This window comes from Parasteatoda tepidariorum, chromosome 9, assembly GCF_982258835.1.
Source record: "Parasteatoda tepidariorum strain Cologne lab strain chromosome 9, Ptep-v5.0, whole genome shotgun sequence".
NCBI lineage: Eukaryota > Metazoa > Arthropoda > Arachnida > Araneae > Theridiidae > Parasteatoda > Parasteatoda tepidariorum.
The window spans coordinates 69,974,267-69,998,593 of NC_141763.1; the positions used below are offsets into that span (position 1 = coordinate 69,974,267).

Genomic DNA, 24,327 nt, shown 5'->3' on the forward strand with positions numbered 1-24,327 from the left:
GATATAGCAAAAATAACTGTTATATAAAAGAAACGGAAAGTGTAGCATGTAATTCTTGCTTCAGATAAACCACTGATAACATATTTACACTCAACTATTAAAGAATTGATTCTAAACATTGATATTTTTTACATGCGAAGTAAAGTTTTTTCAGAATCTCAAATTTGCACAGTTCTCATTGTGACTTTAACGTAAAAAAAAGTTCAAGTCGATAAAAAAATTTAGTCTGAAGTTCAAAATAATGACTCTTAGAATGATTCTAAGCAGAAAAAAATCTTTTCTGACTCTTAAACCAAATTGAATCAGGTACTCATTGTTCAACGAAAAAAAATTCGAAATTGAAAAATCCAAGTAGGTGATAAATAATGAACAGCTTGAAACTTGTAAATAGATATAATTTATTCAAAATATTTCAGTTGATGCTTCTTGTTTATTTTTCGCTTCGGGACTGCTCGTAGTTTCTTGCAATTTCAGAATGGTACGATATGGCTGTTTCTTTTTCCGACTGCTTTCTGTATTGGATGCTTCAGAATGAGTTGAAAAGTAAGTACCAGAAGTTTGAGAAAGTCCTCTGCGACATTTAAAGCGCTGATTAGGATTCCGTTGAGCCTGCAAGCGCATGAATGCTTTTTTTAGTGCTGTTTGAACCTGAAATAAAATGAAATTGCAAGGATTACTAGACGCAAAAAGAACATAAGACAGAAAGCCAGAATACATTTTCCTAGTAGTAATTGCAACAAGAAATATAATACTAACAAGGCATTTTTAAACTATACTAGGTGAAATTAATTTCTTTCCACGTGTTTATCAAATTTGTAATTGTAAATTTTGAATACAAATGCAGTAAAAAAACAAATAAAAACTGACCAAAAAGCAAAAAAACAGTCAAGAAAAATACTTCTTAATACCTTGCAATTTTAAATTGAGGTAAGAAAATCAATTAAATCGGCATTTCTCAAAATGAGTATATTATTATTTTAAGTATCGTTGGTGTCCATTTTAATGGAATTACGACAGCTTATTTCCTCAACAATTTGTGCATGATTCTGAGCATTTTATACCCTGCTTTTTGCATAAGCATTGCAGAGTACCACAATGATTCTTAATACACCCCGCTTAAGAAATTTCAATTAATTATCTGACCATGGTGCCTGACTCATGCTAAAGAAGACCATCTTCCATCTTTTACTTCAAATTTCTATTGTAATCAATCCAGCCACTGCTACACCTGATGGTATACTCTGACTGAGGTAATGAAATTTAAATGCATTCTTTGTACGACTCATTCTAATGGAGACACTCTTCCATCTTTTACTTCAAATTTCTATTGTAATCAATCCAGCCACTGCTACACCTGATGATATACTCTGACTGAGGTAATGAAATTTAAATGCATTCTTTGTACGACTCATTCTAATGGAGACACTCTTCCATCTTTTACTTTAAATTTCCATTGTAATGGATCCATGTTATCACCTAGCCACCGCTACACCTGAGAGAATGAAATTTACATGTATTCTTTGTATGATTAGGATAATGGAGACAGTTCATTTGTACATAAGAATTATTAGATTAGACATTTTTTACTTCAAATTTCCATTGCAATGGATCCATGTTATCACCCAACCGCTACTACACCCTCATAATATACTCTGACTCATAAATGATCACCCAAAAGGTGCACTTATCTATTTAAAACAATAAACTAAATTTAATTTTTTTAATGCCTTTATCAACCAGTTTATTTTATTAAAACTATTATAAGTGTATTTAAAAGTATATTACGTGAAGAAGAAAAGTTATTATTTACAACTTTTCACGATCTTTGTCGATAAAAATAGAAATGAAAAGAAAAAAACAAGATAGAAATTAAAGAAATGCCGATCATTTTGGAAACAGAAATAAACGAACAATTACTTAGAGATGACTTTAAAGAACTAACTGAAATGTGCATAATGTTTCTACTAAATGGAATCTGGAAGAGATACTGAAAATAAATTTAAAATCCATGATGTATCTAGATAAGCAATTTTTCCCGCCATTTATCTCTTTCGAGACATCGTAAAAATAAAAAACGATTCCCAGCATTTACATTTAAACTACACAGCACATATTGATAGTTTTAACAGGTACAAAATATACTAATTCTGTAACTTTGTATTTATATTTGGTATCATAACAGTAATGCCTATTACCAAAATTAAGTAAGCATCGTTGGCGTCAATAGTGTGGCAAATTTTTACGTTTGTCATAAATGAATTAGTACTAATTCTCCATTTGTTTTGCTTTTCAGATCATGAATAACCTATTTTTTCATTACATATGGATTTTAAATTAGTTTTCTAGAAATAATTTTTTGAGGCATAATTATAAAAAAAGTTAACACGTGTTTAATGCAACTTTAGAAATACTAATTTGGTGACGTAATCCGCCTATGATACGACGTTGATCATTGAGTTTATCTGACCAAAAGAAGAAAAATATTAAAGAACGTGCAATAAACTTATTTTTTTTAAAATTCATTAAAACTATAAGCTAGCAAACATCATTGGTGCTATCTTTAAAATATTTGATAAAATAGAATCGTCTGCAGTTTAATTTATATCAATGGCTTTATGCTAAATCTAAGATGAATTACCATTTTTCAAACGTTTCTCCCAAACTATCTAATTTAAATTTTTGAAAGATTATAAATAACATCTTATAATAAGACGAACTAGTTAGTATTGCCAAATAAAGTCAACATCTCAAACAAGAATATAAGAGTCCTTTCTCCCGATCGCCTGCAATGAAATAATTGCCGTCTACCACGCCAACAGTGAACGCCTGCATCTAGGCATCACCTAAATTACATGTAAAAAATCAATAAAAAGCTGTGTGAAAGGGTTCTTTTTTTGTTTAAAACTGCGGTCCAATTTTTATGTATTTTTGAATGTACGTATTTGAATATTTAATCAGTATTAAAAATTATACTTAAATGATGTATAAAAAATGTACTTACATCAGCATTCATGAAGCAGTACAGAATAGAGACTGATAAGCCCTGTAACAAAATAAAATTGATTTTGAAAATGAAGTTCTTTGCTCAATATTACAAAATAGTTTTAATTTATAAACGTTTTTGCACAGACCCCACTAGATATAGTTATGCTGAAATAACAGCAAATTACACAATTTCTTTGATCCTAAAAAAAGAAAGCGGAAACTTCTACAGACGTGAGTTGGTTAAAAATAACTCGAATATATGCTAGATGCGGTGTCATAATCGAAAAATTGTTTTTATAAAAAAATCAATTTTACGTTTACTGCTGTCTAACCTCACGCTTATGAATCAAAAACTTTATGAGTTTATCAGTTTTGTTTTCTTGGAGTCTTATGATAGCACTTTAAAACGTTTAGGTTCAAGAGAAACATTTGCATTGTCTGATTTATGTCCTATTTACTTACCTAGATCACTTTTTCATTGCATTTAATAATCCTTTAACCCTTTCAGAAGAAGTAGTTTAATGGCGCAAAGACAAAAGAAGGACAAGATTCAAACAAACTTTTTTAAACAAATGAAAAGGTAAGGTACATACTGAAATGTTTCTCAATGAACTTCTATTGATAACTAGCAGGTATAATTAAAGTGAATAAAATAGCATAAAAATTGTAACCACAGTCACACAATTATATAAATTTTAATTTACCAATAGTACATTGAAAAACGAACACATTAGGATGATAAGTTTAAGTCCCATCCAACATACGTTTCAAATAATTAAAATATTGACCAAAAAAAGTACTAACACTGGCAAAATAGCTAGAAAAAATGAAATGAATAGCACAACATTAAACCTACTTTAGAAAAATGCAAACAAATATCTATCGAAAAGTACATGGGTCTCACTCGTCCAGACCTACAAACTCTCCGGCTTTTAGGTGGAATTCTTTATTAAATATTTAAAATAGAGAGAGAGATGGTCCGCAATCATAGTAAAAATGACCTAGCGGTAATCGTATGTGTTCGTCATTCAAAAAGCAACGATCGGAGTTCAATGTGGTGTTCTACAACTTTTGAGTGGGCACTTCTAGTATGTCTTTCACGGACACCTTTCAGGAAACGAACCTGCACCCGTGTGTTTCAAAAGTATTAATCGCTACCTAATGTCTATTATACTAGAAACTTTTTGCCAATAAACATGGTAAATATATAAAAAAGTTCACTAACTTTTTAAAATTGAAACAACCTTCTTATCAATAAATGGAACAATATTAGAAACCCGTAACGTAATTAATAAGAAATTTAATAGACATAGAATATAAAACCTAATTACATTACAGTTAATTAATTTAAATGGAAATCATACTTTTGAAATAAACAAAATCTTCATAAAAAATGCAACAAAAAATTTTACGCAACAAAAATATATAAAAAAAAAAAATAGCTCATCTGGTGAAACAATGACGTAACTGCAAAATCAACCTAAATTGAGTAATTATCAGTTACGTCATTGTTTCACCAGATGAGCCATGATAAGGTTGATTTTGCAGTTACGTCATTGTTTCACGTCTTCATTGTTGTTGTTTTACGTCATTGTTGATAATTACTCTATTTAAGGCTCTAACTCTATTTAGGTTGATTTTGCAGTTACGTCATTGTTTCACCAAATGAGCGAAATGACATTAAATAATTTATAAAGAATTTTCATTAGCTTTACCAGCAACTCCCAACAGCTATATTTTGTACTGAATTTCAATTTTTTGATCTGTACTTTACAAAACTTATACGCATACAGTGTTAAAAATGTTAAAATGATATCAAGCATGTTAACTAGAACTATTTCAATAAGTTATAGTGACACAGGTAAAGGTAGGGTGACACAGAGGTCAGTCTCGGCTACTTTCTTTATTAACTGGATTAATGGATACTGGATTAGAACAGAATGTGAATACATAAAAATATCCGAGTTAAAAAAAATTATTTCCTGCTTGTCTTTCCACCGTGTAATCTCTCTATAATCATCGGCAATACGCTTTTATTTTAAATTGTGTATCAAAAAGTTAATATCGTATAGATTGACGTAATAAGTTTGGCGTTAAGTAACCTGGACCCGAACTAGAATTTATGTATTGCAATTGTTTGTCATCGAAGTTTTTTTTCTTTAAAATAAATAAAACAATCTATGTATAATAAGTAGCATAATAAGTCGAAATAAATAAACAGTTGTCATAATTAATCTGAAATTACGCTATTTAGCTTGCCAACTGATTGTATATAAAAAAAGAGCAAAATTGCATCTCTTTAAAATCTTCGCCGAATTACAACACTCAACAAAAACGATATGAAAAAAAGTCTAATTAAATTAGGATTCAACCATAAAGAGAAGAGAAATAAGATTTATAGTGCTATTTCAAAAGGATATTTTTTTTAATGCAAAAAAAAAAAAAATTATTACAATGAAAACTATTGCACTTGATCGATTTAAATAAAGTGCAGATTTGTGTTAATTTTCACAAAGAAAATTAGATTATAGCTTAATTTGTGGATGAAATCAAATCAATTTCGGGTATTCGAATGTCTAGATTGATCAAGTTGAAAGCTTCCAGTCATGGACTCAGGTAATAATACTCCATTAAATGAGCATTGAAAAGAAGTTGAGTAATGAGGTGATTTTGCTCAAGCGAATTTTAAACCATCTCTAATTTTTCTCCTCCTCTTTCCCAATAATAGGAGTTGTCAGATATTTTTTTTTTGCAGAAATTTAAATACATTAGTGAGAAATTTCAACTTTTTTTTTCCAGTTGACATGGTTTTTTTTGAGTATTATAGAAGCTGAAAATAGCAATGAACTATTTTCTTCTCAGATTGTAATGAAAAATGGATGAATTTCCTTTAAAGTAGAGAAAAAGAATTAATTCTAAAACATAATTGTTTTCAAAAAGCTTTTTCCGCCGAGATCAGTTTTTTCCCCCAAATATCTCACGTATTTCATGTTATTTATTTCAGTATGGTTTGAAAAACATTGGTTGTTACTAATTGTTTTTCGTTTCTACTTCAAGAGAAAAAAAAAGACACGGCTATACCGCTCTGAGGACTTAATTAACATAAAGTATGGTTTAAATTAAGGAGAAGTATCCGGTGTCTTTAAGATAGTTAATATGATTAATTGTCATCTTGGTGTGATTTATTTAAGCTATTATTTTGAAACTTTTGTTGTTTATGCAACATCAGTTTAAAGCTCAGCAGTAAAAAATGTTTCAGCAGTTGAAAATTTGAATAATAGAAAACTGAATAAGTAATTTCTTTATCTATTCTTTTTGTTTAAAAAGAGACATAAAATATAACAAATAACGGTATATATTTTCTTTACGAGAAGTGCCCTTTTCAAAACCTTTGTGTAGAAATAAAAGGAAAGGGAAAGAACGGCCTCTAAAAAAAACCACATTAACATATGGCAGCTAGGCTTTTTTTTATCCAATAATAATTCAATATATAGCCTACACATAATCCATAATTTATTTAATATTTCGATTGTTTATATGAAATGGTTTATGTAATTTCAAATGAAAAAGAAGTTGCATTTTTTTTAAAAAAACAAACAAACAATATATTGAATAAATTATGAAAAGGATATGAGTTAATAAAAAATTCCATAAGTATTTCTCTTCGAGCTTTTCAATTTTAAATGAAATAACCAAATTCAAGAATAAAGAATTGCGTTTCTCTGATAACTATTTCTCAACGCTTACAACAGTTCATTTTAAAAACCATAATTTAACTTATTTTATTCATGTTCAGCATATGAAAACATCAAGAACAAATTCATAATTTAAAATATTTCATTTTTAAAATAAAGTTTTTTCAAAATATTTAGTAGTATTTTCAAAATAATTTGAAATAGTATAATCCCATCTACTAATAATTTTTTATTATACCGGTTTCAAACCAAAAAAAAAAAAAAACTCTAACTCTAAATCCGAAGAAAATTGAGAACCGTTGATCTAGATTTAACTCTCCGAGGATAGCAAATAAAGGAGAAAATCAGCATCAGTATTTTAGAGTATAACCTTTGGAATTTCAAGTAAATTTAGTTAAACAGATTTAAGAATAGAAATCTTCAATACACTATATCTGACAGATAGACTAATCTTTTAAAAACCTATTGGCGCATTTAACTGAAACATAATTATTTTTGAGTTGCGTCACTTTTGTGACAAGGGTACGATATGTACCTTCAGATAAAATATAATATTTTAATGAAGAGCATCTCCAATTAAAACCTGTGAAGTTGGAAATTTATGGTTGGAGTACCCATGTCTAAGTTATTTGTATTTAATACATGGTGTCAAAATATGTTTCACTGTTAAAGGTTTTTGGCAACTTGAACATATGGAAGTTGGTTCATCAAATAATAAATGTTTGTGGATGAAACGCGTGTGTCCTATTTAAAGTTACTTGTAATTTTCAAGGCATATTTAATGGTTTAAAAGAAACTACTGATGGTTTTAATTTGAACCAGTTTATTATTAATTTCTCTAGTCCATGTTGCCTCCTATGTTTTAGCTAATTTATACCATTTAGAATATCTGCTTATGTCATTGATCGGTTTGAAATGTTCTGAGTAGATTTCGACATTTCCCCTGCCTTTTCATTTCCTGAATTTCCAACAGGATGACCATTGATCCAGGATATAAATATATCATAATTATCATTCGTGAATTTAATGTAAATGTTTAAAATATGGGGTAAAATGGTATAAGGTTTATTTACACTCTGACTCAATGCACCAGCACAACTCTTTTAATTAGTAAACGTGCTCAGGGCTAAGATAATTGCACGGTATTCTGAAGAAAAAACGGATGAATATGGATTAAGGTTTTCAGTTATGGTATGATGATCAGTCTCGACTGCAGATTCAACGCGATACTGAAATTTAAATCCATATGTAGCCTAGTAATCTTTATATTGTTCACGATGGTGATTAAAAGTCAACTGGTAGATGATATGTCGCTCATGGGCTGCAATAGTGGCAAAACTAAAAAAAACACGCGTTTTGGACTAAGAACAGGTGTAAATAGGAAAAATACACATTCTTTCAGTAGTAATACTAGCACAACTCATAATTCAACTTGAAGGTAATCTTTGTTTAAGCAAACCAAAGCATTTCTCATGCATTTTGCTCAGCAATAAAAACTTAAAACCCACTTATCTCAAAATTTGATTTTTTGAGTTGTGCCGCTATTGCAGCCCATGAGCATGAGCGATGCGACGTTTGTGGCTTAGTAAATTGATTAAAAACATTGATGATATGAAAACGTAAAATGTTCAATCTTGGAGTTCGTTCATCTGGCACCAAAAGGTTAAAATCCTTCAATTCTTGTCGCTTAAAAGTTTTTTCATCCTTAACCCAAAAGCGGAACCGGACAAAAAGTTTTTAAAGACAGTATATCAAAATTGGTCACTTAAACATGGAAAGTTTTTACTTAAGTTGTAGAAGAACCGAATCATAGAACTGCGTCGAGAAATATAATCAAAGCCTCTTACGTCCACGGTTTTTAACCAGAATTATTTAAATTTGTAGCAAAATAAACTATAAAATTTGAAAAGTAAAAACCACAGAGGTTTGTTATAGTGTTTAAAATTTCTGGCGAATTTTATTTCAATAAATTGCGTAAAGCCATCTTAATTATCAAGGTCGATGATTATATGCTTCATATTTATAACTCAACACGTCAACATTTAAAATTACTAAAAAGATTTAAATAAATACGTACTTGAAATGATTTTATAAATGCATTTACAATCATATAGGCGTTTTCTAAGTTCCCGTTATCTTTTGGATTGATACAGAAGAACAGATGTGGAATGCCCAGCAGTGGAAATAGTAAAGCAGTAGCCTTTGCAGCTTTCCTAAAGGGATTAATAATAAAATATATTTTAACTAATACTTACTAGTAAAGGTATCAATCTTTAAGACTGTTCTTCGAATGCTTCGTCACGATGGATCGAGATTTGACTGTATGCTGTTTTCTTTTCTGTCATAATTATTGTGACAATTTATAGCGATAACTTAGGAAATTAATTAAAGCGTACAGTTGAAATTTTGTTAGGGGCGTAAGTATATATAAAATTACGTTTCATGAATTAAAAAATTCCTTTAAACCACAATAATAGTAATTATTTGTTAACATTTTATGGAAATGTAGGACCTTGTGCCATTTAGTGACACAAGGTTCAAAGAAAGAAATGCTGCGCTAAACACGTGGTTTTAAAAGCAGATGAAAAGGTAAAGTAGAGCACATTAAAATCAAGTAAAAAAGCGAAAACTCTAAATCACTGAAAAGGAATAAACATTCAAAATAGATAAAACGTAATGGTAAACTTACTAAAATGGAAAAAGAATAAGAAAGAATTTTAAAACTATCATATACAATTTAAAATTCTAATAGCGTGTAAAAATGCAAAGATGTTAGAATGATGATTTTTTTTTAAAAAAGTTTTGCTATTGAAAAAGGTAAGGGAGTGTTGGTTAAAACAAGGGCAAACAATTAAAATATTATGAATAAAAAGTAAAACGCTACAAGTATTGCATTGGAGAGGCGGATCCCCGAACAACAAATCAAGATGAGTCAGTCGAGTATGTTCTATACGAAGACTAGTGAGCTTGATATCTGCTTTGAGCAATTGCAACACAGGCCAAGGCTCAAATGTAGATTTAATAGCATCTAGTTTGTTCTAACTTTGCAAATCACAATGTTGCAACCACAAATGCATGGTAAACTGTCGTATATGATTCTTCATATCAGAAAAGGTATAGATAGTGTTAATGGAGATGTAGCAGATCGGGCAGCGGAATCAGCCATATCGTTACCAAAATGGCTGGGGATACAACAAAACAGAATGTTAAAACTATTTTTGTAAAGGTTAACTAACAAATGCTTAAAGATATAGAAAATAGGATGGGCTTCGTGCTTAACATGACCTAGCTGAAGCTAAACACTTAGGCTGTCAGAGTAGATGCAATGCTGTTGCGCGGTTAGTGATGAGATAAGTCGTAGAGATATGAAAATGGCTACAGCAGTAAATATCAGAACAAATAGCTAGTAAAATGTAACTCTGCGTTCTTTCAGCAATAACGATTCCACATCCAAAAGCGTCTTGGAGATTTTGAACCAATCCTTAAAAACGTAAACACACCGCGAGTAATCATGACGATGGATAGCTGATTATAAACACTATGAACTATACTGGATTTTCTGTGTGAAACAAATGGAGAATGAAAGTGATACGACAGAATAATCTAGGGTTAAGAAAGTGATCGGCTAACAGTGATGGTAATTCGCAAAAAGCATTTTATGGATAATAATATGCTTAAAAGTACTAAATATAATCGCAGTATAAATTTATTTGCAACAATTTACTAGTGGTTAAATTATATAAAAATATGTAAATACTCGACGTTGGATACAGTTTCTAACTTGTAAGCTTTTTACCAAAAACCTTTCTAGTGGTAGCAAAGTTTTATGCTTAAATAAATATGATATAAATGATCATTAAGAGATAAATAATTCCAACACATATCGCTGGTTCAAAATAAAAACGACACTTCTGAATATATAATTAGTGTTGTTTGAATGAGAAGTGAGTGCAGAAGTGTTTTAATTTTGAACCAGCGATATGTAAAAGATTTCATTATCACACGTTAATGCTTTTAAGAAGAGTAAATAATTATCTTTTCTTGTAGTAACAAAATAAATATTTCGAAATTGTAAATATATTATCAGTTTGTTACTACAAGGAAAAAATATTTCATAAAAACTGTTAATATTTGCAGGAACAATACTAAATTCTGTAATTGTCTTCCAAGCAGCATTAGTCTCGTGATGTTGAAGCCCATTTACCTTTTACAGAAGGCAACATAGATTTAAAAAAAAGCAAGTAAAAAGATGCATCTACATATTATCCTGTATTGAGATACAAAATATTCACGGTTCACATAATATCGAAGTCTTTATTTAAGTTAATCTGATACTTTGCCATAAAAAGAAGAAGAAAAACAGACCAAAATTTTAGATCTCGCTTGAGTTTGTAATAATGTATAGTTTTAAATCAAAGATTATTTTGAAATTCAAAAATTATATTCAAAAGTATAAGTTAAGATTAGAATGTGAAATTTTTTTTGCACCACTGCACAAGATTTAGTTAATATTGGTAAATTAGAGTTCTCAAATTTTTCTTCAACTTTTTTAAACTCTGAAATCTCTTTTTTTCAAAATTTAATTTGAACGTTTTATGCTCCTTTTAGTTAATCGATATAATCTGTGCATACACATCTACAAGCACTTAGCCCCGTTTTTTAGGGTTGGTGATACAGCCATGATGGTAGGTATATCATGTAATTTTTACTACATGAGACCACGTGGACTGCGATCAGAAACTCCTCCTTGGAAACTTCCACGCTATTACCAAAGACAAGACTTTCAGCCATGATAGATTTGACGTGTATATTGCTTCGTATACTTGTTTTTTGCTTATTTAAACTGCCAGGATCGAATTCACGATCCACGGTAACACAAGTGAGCAACAGTTTTACCGGTGTGTGCCACATGAGCACTTAAAAATTCAATTCTATTCAGAGCATTTAATCGAACATTTAAAAATTAGTATACCATCATGTAGTAGTGTTATCATAATGTAATATATCTACTAACAATAATAAAAAAACTTACCGTACATGGGTTGTTTCAGCTGTTTGATTAGATAATCGCTTTGTAACTAAAATTCGAATGATATCCACTAGAAACACACTGTTAACCTAAACAAAAATGATGTTAGTGTTGGAAAATTATGCATGCTTATCAATTACATTTTCAATCAGTTTCACAAAATTTTTCAAATTTATGTTTTAAATGCGTTTAGAGTTGTAAATTTCTCTTGGATTTTGTGCTTTAACTTTATATAAAACCGCCCGAAAATGAGAATATTACATTTTGGGGGCTAAACGAACAAGAGGTGATTTGACCTTGGAATAAAGGTATCTCTATCTTTCTGAATAATATATTTAAATATTAATAGGTCTTAGTAACGTGTAACTGATTAATTTCCCAAGCTACTTAAGACACATTATCACATTTTATGAACTAATTATATCAAAAAGGTTTCAACTGATTGCAAGTTAGATAAAGAGGCTCAACTTAATGGATTCGATTTAATATATATAATCCCGAATTCGTTTTTAACAAAGGAAAACAAAACAAAGGAAGGTGATATTGAAATGATTCAGTAATTTTATTATTATGTAAAAATATAAATATAATGCAAAATTAGAATAATAGATCCAATTAATATTTAAAGATATTAAGTTGAATTGCGGGATTATTCTACTTTTATTTCGGCATTTAAAGAGAAAAAAACACTTAGTATGTGATAAATAACGAAAACTCCTTGTTATTGCCCCCCCCCCCCCCTGTTACACAAAACATTTAGTTAATAAAGTATTCAAAAAAGGTATTTTGTAAATATGTATTCATGCCTGAAATATCTCAATACCAAATGTGAATACATAAAAATAATTATATTCAAACCTTTGTAAAAATATAATTTCTATTTATCCCTCTGCTCTAGAATCGCATTTCTAGAGCATTTCTAGGGAATAGAATCAATTTGATTAGGTCTTCTCAAGTTAGTTATGTCACTTTTGTTTGTAAGCAGTTTTTGAATCATAAATTACCTCGGTCCTTTCTTTGGTTTACCTTAGACTCTTTCACGCATTTATTCCTGAATAATTGATGTTGTATATTCAACTGGTATATTTCTTTCTCTAGTTCTGGTATATTTCTTTTTAGTTCGGTCAAATTATTACAAAAATTAGGGTAGTTTCAATTTCTACCACGTGTGCCGCCATCTTGAATAATCCCTAAAGTTTTAGGACTTTTCCCTGTTTTTTTCTTGTTTCTCCTAAATAATAATATTAGTGTTACAAAAAAAATTTAGATGCTTTATTACTTAATTAAATTATCTACAATTTGAGATTAATTCGGAGTTTTTAGCTACTTTCTGAGACAGAGTTCTTTAAATTTAAATAACGAAAAATTAAAAAAAAATTTTTTTTCCAATTATTTATTGCTAAATATCGATTAGAAATGAATTTTGTGACATAGTTTAACACAATGATAATTGTTGTAGTGATACATAGTTAGATGGATACAATCAGACACAATATTTTAAAGATTTTTATTAAAGCTTTTATTAATGTTACTTTTTTAAAAAATCCTATCAAGAGTAATGAATATTTTATATAGATATATGTATATATATATATATATATATCATACCTGCCAACTTTTAATCCCTTCCATTATCATTTTTCCCAGTGGTATTAAAATGGAATTAAAACTTCAATTTTAAGCAAGCAAATATGTTGCATTTGAAAAAAAATTAAGTTGACAACCATGATAGTAACGCACATTAATATATGTGCTTAATTTTTGTGAGAATAGTGGTGATCAAAATCATTTAAAAATTAAGTTTATAAAAGAAAAAATAGTATATATTTACTACCACTTTAAATATGAAAATAAAATCTTCCGGAAGAGTTGGCAGGTATGATATATATATGCTACGGTGAATGTCCGAAATATTTGTTATATCCAATTTTATATTAATTTATTCGTTGATATTCTATATTTTGAAACATCAGTGTTTGGAGTATCGGGCAAATATATACCGGGCAGTGGCACTTGACCTTAAAAAAACATCAGTGTAGGGTATACCGGGCAGTGGCACTTAACCTTAAAAAAACATCAGTGTAGGTTTAAAATATCGAATAAATGTAATTATATCCACGAATAAATTCATATAAAATGGAATGTAATAAATATTTCGGACATTCACCAAAGCGACTATGTGATTGTCAACATTCACCGGTGAAAGTAAACAACCACCGATTTCGGTCATTCACAGTAACACATATCTATATATATATTATAAAATTTGCATTAATTTTCTTAAGCAACTGAATGATGTTAATTTTTCAGGTGTTTTGGAAGGTCCTGGAATATGTTACGTAATGTTTTGGTACCCAGTTTGCATTGAGCAACATTCCATTGATTTCATTCCTTCACTCTCCACATCATCGTTGTCAAAAATTATTGGCATTGCAGCACATTGTAACGTCTGCGGAATACAGAACAGTGCAGAAATACTTCTCTGCATCCACATGAATTCCTGCTACCCTTTTCAAAAGTACATGAAATGATTCCGGAGATAATCTTTCTTAGTTTTCCTGAAGAAAAGGCCTAATGTAGTCTGCATCCACCCTATTGCGAAACGTCTTTCTTATTGCATATTTATTTTTGAACTTGGTAACTCATCATTGAATGTAGTTAGGCGAAATGGCTATGTTGCCATCATGGCTATCTTGCTAGGTTGAAATAAGTTGTAGCTGTAGCTTTTTCAATTTGTGCTAATGCAGTTCATCAAGGGTTTGAGTGGTCAGGTCATCCTCATATAACAACAACAAAAAAACATTTTCTACTATTTCTGCAATTTGCTGTTTTAATGATTGGGAATTAAGGAATGATGATGCTTTATTTTTCTGTTCTGGATGTTTCACTAATAGGTTGATAAATTTATTTTTACCCTGGTCCGATGTGGCATCACAGCCCCATGCATTATTTTATTGAATTTATGATTAAATTATTCGGTTGATTAATAGCAATATAGAGTTTTTTTTCTCCTTCCGACAGTTCTGGAAAAAATATTTCTGTCTGTTGGTTCTGTAAAAAGAACCAGAAGGCAAATATCAACACCTTCCACAACACCTCCACTATTGCACCAAGGAGCAATAGAAATGGTGACAATAATGAGTTCAGCTAATCATACAGTAATATATAGCGTCATCAGCACCAATAGCACGCAGAAACACAAAAATACTATTGAATGATAAGGCTTTAATATCGAAATTTTCTTATTTGACACCTTTTTAAAACTTCACGTTTTGATACCGAAAAAAACAGAATTTGATAGAGATCTCTAGATGGTTTAATAAAGGAATCTAAAAAGTAACAAGATTTATTAAACTCTTTTTATAAATTTATTTCAGTAATTTTTAATAAGAATTTTTTATCGAAAGTGTCTCTCTTGAGGATTAGTTTAAAAATAAATAGCCAAGAAAAAAATATTCCCTTCCTAAAAGTTCCTTCGATGTTTGAAATATTATATTCAATAATTTATCGACGTAACTGACTAAAGTAGATGATAACTGACTAAAATGATGAAACTCTTCGTAAGTATTTTCGATAGCTAAAGAAATGAATTCCAAATTTCGGATACAAAAATACTTAACACGTACCTTCTACGGGATTCTTTTCAAATTTAAACTACCTCACTTTATTTTCTAACCCTTCGCTTAGTTCGATTTGCTATCTCTATCACCAGCTTTCAAAAACTCCATTAAAAGCAATACTTGTTTATTCTTAAGGGAGAAGGAGAGTTACTTACTCACAATCGATGGTAAAATTGAATGACAAAGCTTTAACTTCAAAATTATCATAAGTGACACTTTCTCTTGAAAGACTCAGCGTTTTGATGCCGGAGGATCGAAATTGATAGCGACTCAATAGGAAGTAATTTTTCTTTAAAATATCTCCCAGGAGGATTAGAGCAAAAGTAAACAAATAGCCATGAATAAAAATAATCTTTTCCCCAAAAGCAAAGTCTGCACTTTTAACTAAATGCTCATAAAATGTTCAATCTGGTCTCTACGAATATTTAAGATTGTTAGTAATGTTATGTTTAATTTAAAATCGCCGAAAATTGCTTCGGAAGTGTGTTAAACAGGGTATTTGCATTTCATAACACTATCTTAAAAATTCCAAGTCTCAATTTTTTTTTCTTTAAATCGTTTTTAAAATTCTATTAGTAATTTATTTTTATATTTTATGTGATATATTCGTTACTTTACGAAAATATACACTTTTTGATGATATGGTTAAATTCTATAATTGTAAATCTATTTTTATGCTATCGATGCAAATCAATTTAAATAATTCATGGTTCTTTTTACTGGCTAGTGCTATTGTTCACATTTTTTTTAAAATATTTTAATATGAAAATTCATGAAGTAATTGAAAACTTTGGCTTTTATTATATTTGAATTGAGTAAAAATTTCTTGCTACTACACAGAAGATAATCCTGCAAGTATTTTAATATATGATATATATATATATATATATATATATATATATATATATATATATATATATATATATATATATATATATATATATATATATATATATTTATATATATATATATATAGCATTGCACAATAAAAAAAAAGAGAAAAACGAAAAAAAATTAATAAGTTTTATTAACTGCGCATAAGCTGCAAGTATATAGAACTCATAAACTAAGCTAAAATATTGAGAAAGTATGGAAAATAATGAAAAGAGAAGAAATTTATTAAAAATAATTTATTAATAAATCAAAAGTATTTAAAAAAATATAATTTTTGATAACTTAAAAAAAAAACAAAGAAAAGATATAATCTTTTCATCAGCCCACACGATTAAATCCACAAAAAGGAGTGCTTTGTAATATTGTATTAATATAGCCAAAGCAAAATATATCAATACAATAGTGTGAGGAGCACTCAAAAAATTGAAACGAAATTAGAACATATTTAGAATATATCAAGCAAAAAATAAAAAATAAAATGAATACGAAAGGAAATCTACATAGTGAGGAGCGAATAAAATGAATTTACGGACTTTTTTTTTTTTTTTATTAGTTACCAAAAATTATATATTTTTTTAAATACTTTTAAAAAGTTATTTTTAATAATTTTCTTTTCTTGTCATTATTTTCCATATTTTTTCAATATTTTAGCTTATTTTATGAGTTCTATATACTTGCAGCTTATGCGCAGTTAATAAAACTTATCAATTTTCTTCGTTTTTCTCTTTTTTTATTGTGCTATGTTATAGTGATGATATTTAAAGCAGCTTTAGCGCTTGATATTATCTACTATTAACTTACTTTCGTTTTCTTTTTGTTTCCGTTTTTAGTTGGTTTTGTTTTTATTGTGCTATATATATATTCTAAAATTAGTTATCTTTCTTGACTAGAATTGACCTATTTAAGCAGTATATTCACTACTTTCTTTGATATTTTTAAATAATACACGAAAAAGTTACCAAAGCTCACTCACGTACTATAAAAATTTATGTCTAGTTAGTAAAAATAAATTTAAACTGTTAATTTTTGTTACCTGTTTTCAGCGGTTATAAAAAAGAATGCAAACGGAATTTTACCTTAATTTTTCTAATAAAGCGTTGATGTGTATTAATAATAAAATCTGTTTGCAGATTTTTCTACCTAAGAATACAAACGTAAGTGATTTTGATTGAATATTCCACCAAAATGGCTAGTTTTTTAATGATCACGATAGGGTTTTGTCAATCATTTGAAAGAGCTTTCCTGATTATCCTACTTGCTTCATCACACGTGACCATGTCCACTTAGTGCAAATGCAATTTGTCATGCCAGCTCAAAACGTTATTAAATTCCTTTAAATCGATAGGTAAATTGAATAACCGATGTGAAATGTTTCCTTAGTGTAGAAGAATTGACAAACCATAGTATTAGTTTGCTTTTGGCACGATAATGCTTTAAAAATTTTAGTAATTCATTTAATTTAAAGCTCTCGTTTTGACATGTAGACATTTTCATTACGATTATGCATGGTTGGTTTTTATTTTCGTTATAAGAATTATCGACCAAATGAAAATTTTGTAGGTATCCCTTATGATATTATAGCATCAACTATGTTATATTCGATTTAGTTTAATACATTTTTATAAGTATATATTCTATATGCATTTATATGTATATAGGGGTGCACAACCTTTTTGAGTGAAGGGCCACTTGCACAGCAGGTTGGCTAACGAAGGGCCGCACATGTATTGAGACATGTTAATGACAAATGTAGTAATGTTTATTTAAACATTAGCGTTCTATTTTTTTATCAATAAACTTAGTAATATATTTGTAAAAAATTAAAGGTGTTCCATTTTTAGAATTCATTCAAAAATAAAAAAAACTTTTTTTTTTTTACAAAAAAAAATTTCGATTTTTATCATATGAACAATAGATTTATCAAAATAAATAAACATTGAAGAAAAGAAATGTTTTATTTATTATTTTTTTTATCATATCATGCAATACGAAAATTCATTTTAGAATTACGAGGCGCATCCAGAAAGTGAGTTTCCCTATTTTTTTTTTTTAAAAAAAAGAACTCATACTTTCAGGAACATATTTTTCGGCAACAAGTACAGCAATGTTTCAGCTATTTTTCAACATAGCCACCACCAGAATTGAGACACTTGTCGTATCGTGGGATCAACTTTTGTATCCCTCTGTCGTAGAACTCTGCCGTCTTTAAATGGAACCAGCGTGTGACAGACGTCTTCAGCTCTTCGTCGTTACCAAAATGCTCACCTGAGGACAGGAAATTTTTGAGGTGCAGGAAAACGCTCAGTATTTACTGTTTCACCACGTGGTTCCATTCATTGGCGGCAGAGTTCTACGACAGAGGGATACAAAAGTTTAACCCATGATACGACAAGTGTCTCAATGTTGCTATGTTGAAAAATGGCTGAAACATTGCTGTATTTGTTGCCAAAAATATGTTCCTGAAAGCATGAGTTCTTTTTTTAAAAAAAATAGGGAAACTTACTTTCTGGATACGCCTCGTAAATTCTAATAAATAAAAAAACTGTAATGCCCACAGAACTTAAGTAGGAAAAATTTAGTCATGATTAAGTAATATAAATTCAAATTAAATATTTTAATTGAAGAAAATTTATAGGTTTTAAACAAAAGCGTAAAATAAAAACAAAACTGTGATAGTATAGGAAAATAAAATTCAATGCTTATTTTGTAATGTACTTTATTATTTCATTTTATTAGTTAGTAGCTTTTTTAACATCGTAAAAATTTTCCTTTTTTTTATCGAAAAAGATCACTTAAACAACAAAAAATTGAAATGTAAACTACAAACAGTGAGCTGTTTAAAAAGTCACGTTTTCCGCCATTTTATGAATTTCTCAAGTTGCAATAACATTGCATTTAAATTTGGGATATAACGAGCATTTGGCCCTTCTGTGAAAAATTCAGTTGGTTGAATGATCAGTCAAATATTCGGCAGAATATTTTTTAGAAATGTATTTTTCAAAGTTTTTTTATTTTTGAATTTTTGTAGATATTACTTTTTTTTTAAAATTATAATCAGACAAGTTATTTTTTCGATACTTTGAGAATTGAGAAGGGTTTTTTTCTCCATTTTTTGCTGTTTTTATTGTAACCCAGCATTTTAACAGAACGTCTCATACTATTAATTTATTATCACTCTTTCCCTGTACTGTAAAATAAATAACCAGTAACACAGAAAAGTGTGATTTTCAGTATTAAAGTTTTGTTTCTGGAACTTAGAAAAATTTGTCTTTTCTGTTTTTCGTTTTTAGGCATTTTTATTATGACTCAGATTTTTTTTAAAAAATAAAGTTACTAATAAAATTTATTTTATAGCAATTTTTTTTATTCTAAAATTATGGCAATGAGAAAAATTTAAATTGCGATTTTCAGCATAAGATTTTCATTTAAAAAATTAAGAACGTTTTTTCCAATTTTTTATTTTTTTTTTAATAAAAAAAACTTTTTTTAGACGTTTTTATTATAGCGCAATAATTTTTAATATCATTTCTGTTGACTTAATTCTTTTTTCTTGGCTTTTTCTGGTAACTGGAAAACTGAGATGTTCAGCTTTAAAATTTTCTTTCAAAAATTAAGATTGATTTTTATGTTCTCTGTTTCGCTTTTCGACATTTTAAAAAACGTTCTTGATTGGCCTTATTTTTTAGAGTTAATTTATGAATGCGTTTTTCCAGAATATATTATTCTGAGCATTGAAAGTTTAGTTTCAGTGTTGCTATGCTGCTAAAAGATTTTGCTATTTGGCCCCAAGTGTACGGCGTACAGTCAATTTTTCTTCTTCTTTTTTTTTGCCGAATATTTGGTTTTTGACCAAATTACAATTCATTATCACATTTGACTAAATCATATTCGTTGCGGAAAAAAAACGAAGGAAAAATAACTAGGATTTACGATAAAACTGCATCGAAATACCGTATCAAAAAGTGATTATTTAATTGCGCGATTAACTATCTCGAGTCGTAATAACATCATAGTTAAATAACGGGATCGTCAAAATCACGTGGAAAAGTATAGAAATAATTAGGGAAAAAATTACTTCTATTTATGTTGAACTCAGCATGAATAAAGCGTGTCAAATGCACCGATTTAAAATTTGCATGTCGTAATAGAATAATTAGAATTTCTTATGATACGTGGGAACGCATAGCAATAACTGCCGAAAACAATTTTTGAAAAAAAGAAAGAATTGCAAAAAAAAGATAAAAAATTACTTAGATTAAAGATGAAATCATCACAAATAAAGTGCACCAAAAATGATTATTTAAATGGGCGATCTAAAACTCGTGTCGTAATAAAAATTCGAGATTTTCGAAATCACGTAGAAAAGCGGAATTAACTGTTTAAAAAAAATCATTTATATTTACGATAAAATCGGCTTAAAGAAAGCGCGTTAAACGTACATTTTCTAAAGAATCTGTTAAAATTGATTGTGTCAAAACGTGATGACTTAAAAGTGCGATTAAAAATTGCCATTTTTTAAATTTTTTTTATTGTGTTTTCTCGCGGGCCGCACTTCAGTAGTCGAAAAGTCGCTTTTGGCCCGCTGGTTGTGCACCCCTATATGTATATATTCTATTCATATATTCTACTATATGTATATATTTTATTAATTAATTACAATAATTTACCACACTAAAATTTTAATTAATTTTGCTGTGTATAGAGCGAAGAAAGAATTGAACAGAAAATAGTTTATACTTGAAAAACATTGTGGGATTATTATTAGGTAGAAAAAAAATGAAAAATAAAACTCTCTTACAAAAGATTGACGATTGATTACATCTTCTTCATGACAACTGACATAAGAACAGGGTTAGCAGTTACAAAGCAAACAAGTTGAGTTGTATAATAAATTTCGAAAGTTAAAAACTATACAACATAGAATTATATTTAAATCCAATTTAATCAATAAATATAATAAAAAAGTATCAATCTAAAAATATTTTGAAAACCAGAGGTAACAATTAATGGAGATATAATAGAATGGACAAAGAATTTAGCATATTTTAAATAATTAAGTGAAATTTATAGTTACCAACAAAGCACAAATCATGGGTCCGGTAATGAACCAAATGTATTGATGACTTCCGTATCCTGTCCAACAATATGTGTGATGGTAATGGGACATTAAAAAACACCATATACCTATACATATTGCTGGAATACCTAAAAAAAGGTGATCTTATAAGAGATATGTTAATTAGCAAATACATACAGTATATCAGACAAAGTTTATCAAAATAATATTAAGCTTATTAAAATAATGCTGTATATCCCTTTGAATCCTAAAACTAAATTAATATTTAGACGACTTAGTTAACATAAAAACAACTAGGTTAAAAACTTTACCGATAATACTGAAGGACAATCCATTCTAACATCATCACGACCCTTTTTAAAAGTTTCTTCTAGCCCAACGGGCCACTGCACGCTCTAACAACACTTTAAGAAAACTATTTGTGAATTCAGTAGATTTGAATAATTGTCTCTTTAAGGTTTACAGTTTAGTGTCTCTGCAATAGTTTCGTTTATTTTGTACATTTAATTCTGTACATTACATTTATAGAATGAACGAATAATATTTCGCTGTTATTTATAGTATGAAAGTTAATTTTTTCAGCTCCATTCCAATAAGAATTATTGAAAAAAGATTGGATTGCGTGAATTTATGTTAGTGTTTTGAAGGTTTTTTTTCTTATACACTGCGCATTTGTGTTGAAACATAAAATTTTCTTATTAGTTTCAAATATTTTATCTTAGATTTACATTATTCTTTATCTAGTCAGATCTCTTTTATCTTCAAATTTTATCTTAGATTTACATTATTCTTTATCTAGTTAGATCTCTTTTATCTTCAATCCTGAGGTTCCTTTTGATAGAAGATGGCTGACATATTTCGTTACTTAAATCCCCTTATTGGTGCCCTTCGGACGTAATCGTACCCGTCAGCATCGATGAATGGTTCACATTAAACAGTCAATTTAAATAGCTCTCAAAAATCAGGTGAAGTATATACGATTCTCCCGGCCAATACATAAATAAACAGAACATAAATCAACTATTGGTATTCGTTTATCGAATTCTATCAAAGATGCAATTCTGGAAAAGGAGTAATGTGGCGTAACTATCACTACAAATATTAAATACTAATTCAATAGTATATAAGACGTTAACTTGTTTAATATTTGAGATGTCTTTTGATAGATGAAGGTTGACATAGTGAATATATATATCGCCTTACTACTAATACATAAAACTGTTTCTGTCACGTAATAAATTCTGATGTTTATCAGAGAATATACATGTTTTTTTCGTATTTTTTCTTTTATTAGTTGAAATAGGGTATAAATACTTAAAATTACGTCATGTCATCCATATAAATATGTAATTAACTCTGATTTACGAAAAAGAATTGTTATATATCTGTAGGAATTGATAGAATTATAAACGTTTAAAATAAGTCGTAATTTACTTAAAATGTACTTTTTTCTTTATTAACACTCAACGTTCTAAAATAATTAATTCCTAAACATTTTAAAGAACTAAAATAAAAATTACCAAATGATAAGTCTACGAACTCCAGAACCTGCGACTGATAAATTCAGTTAAAATTAATAAAAGGAAACGATAAACTCATTAATTAAATAGTTAAACTTGCTGCCGTTGCGTGGCGCTGCAACTATTTGGACGAGTGTTACCATTTTGCCGTGCATAATAAAACTCATCGTTTTTTTAATATGATTTTACATTAAGGTGGAAAGAATAAATTTCTCTAAAGTTAAAACTGGAGCAAGTTCAAAATAAAAGCAACAAGGTTAAAATTACGAGGAAATCAAAAAGAGATAACTTGACACTTACCCCAACCAATGAAATAATATAATTTGAAAGGTGCATCTTTCTTAAAAATATGAACAGTCACCCGGCTATGCAAGAGAAGACCTTCAACAAACATCCAATTAATACTTGATAGCCCAGAATACATTTGCAAACTCAAAACTCCTTTGCACATCCACTCCTGATGAAAAATACAGACTTCTAATTCCTATAGTAAATTACAGTAAAGTAATTTTGAACACATAGATTTTGTTCCATATAAAACTATAAGACGCTTTTCTTCTTTCTTTTGGAAGAATAGGACGTGGTTAAACTAGGGAATACGTGAAGCAATATTTTATTTTATGAATATAGCAAATATTTTTCCAGCTCTGGAACTTTTTTGAAATCTAAAATATTTTTAATGTATCATTTATTGCAGCCATTTGAAAAAACTTTTCCTACATTTAAAATAAGTATTAGTCGTCATATTAACATTACGGAGGTTTTTCTCATTCCTTGTACGGAGGTTTTTCTCAAAATTAATAAATAATAATAATAGAAGAAGTGAGTGCTGCTATGAAAGTTGGCTGCGTGTGTGAAATAGAACCAAAAAGGAGATTATTAGTTCCTCGTATTTTAAAACAATGAAATAAATTTTCATAAGTTTGAAGAAAAAAACACCGAACATCTTTTTCCGTGTAAGATGTCAGAAACTATCCATGCCCAACTCGTTATTGCAATAAACGTATGTTTCAATAATTGTTTTGCTTCTTGAAACAGAATAAAGTAATTAGAAAATGCTGACAAAAGATTTATATATAAAAAAAAGAATAACTAAGAGTGCCAGAAAAATGCATATTTAAGCTTTGCGCACTGAAAAATGATATCAAAGTCGAGTACAAACATTCTTACTTTAAAAAAAAATTGTTTTCAGCAAATTAAATCTTAAATGTCTTATCTTAAAATAGAAATGCTCTCTGTAATATTTTCTTTTTAAATTATAAAAACTTATGCTCCTTATTTAGCGTTAAAGTAAAATAATAGCTTCTTAAACAAGAAATCTGTTATTTACATCAGCAGGTCCTTTTTTTTTGGCAACGGAACCGTAAAGTTAAAGTAAATAATTTATTAATTTGCAATTGTGAACATTCATGTCTGTCAAAATATAAACCCAAGAGCCGTGCGACTCAGGGGATAGTGCGATCGCTTTGCAATAAGGTGAACCGGGTTCAAATCCCAGCGATGGCTA

The 24,327-nt window shown here is 28.9% G+C and overlaps 1 protein-coding gene across 3 annotated transcripts in view; it reads right to left on the minus strand.

Moving 5' to 3' along the window:
- Window positions 1-374: 374 nt before the first annotated feature.
- Window positions 375-24,327, minus strand: part of LOC107444778 (corticotropin-releasing hormone receptor 2) — a 185,970-nt gene continuing 162,017 nt past the window's right edge. For 2 of the 3 annotated variants that reach the window (XM_087152093.1, XM_087152094.1), the window contains exons 6-11: window positions 23,121-23,277; window positions 21,298-21,428; window positions 11,713-11,798; window positions 8,758-8,893; window positions 3,002-3,043; window positions 375-648 (exon numbers count right to left, since the gene is read on the minus strand). In XM_087152093.1, coding sequence (XP_087008219.1) covers window positions 403-648; window positions 3,002-3,043; window positions 8,758-8,893; window positions 11,713-11,798; window positions 21,298-21,428; window positions 23,121-23,277 — 798 coding nt within the window. In that variant the 3' untranslated portion in view covers window positions 375-402. The remainder of the gene's footprint in view (window positions 649-3,001; window positions 3,044-8,757; window positions 8,894-11,712; window positions 11,799-21,297; window positions 21,429-23,120; window positions 23,278-24,327) is intronic. The other variant, XM_087152095.1, reaches the window with a different exon arrangement.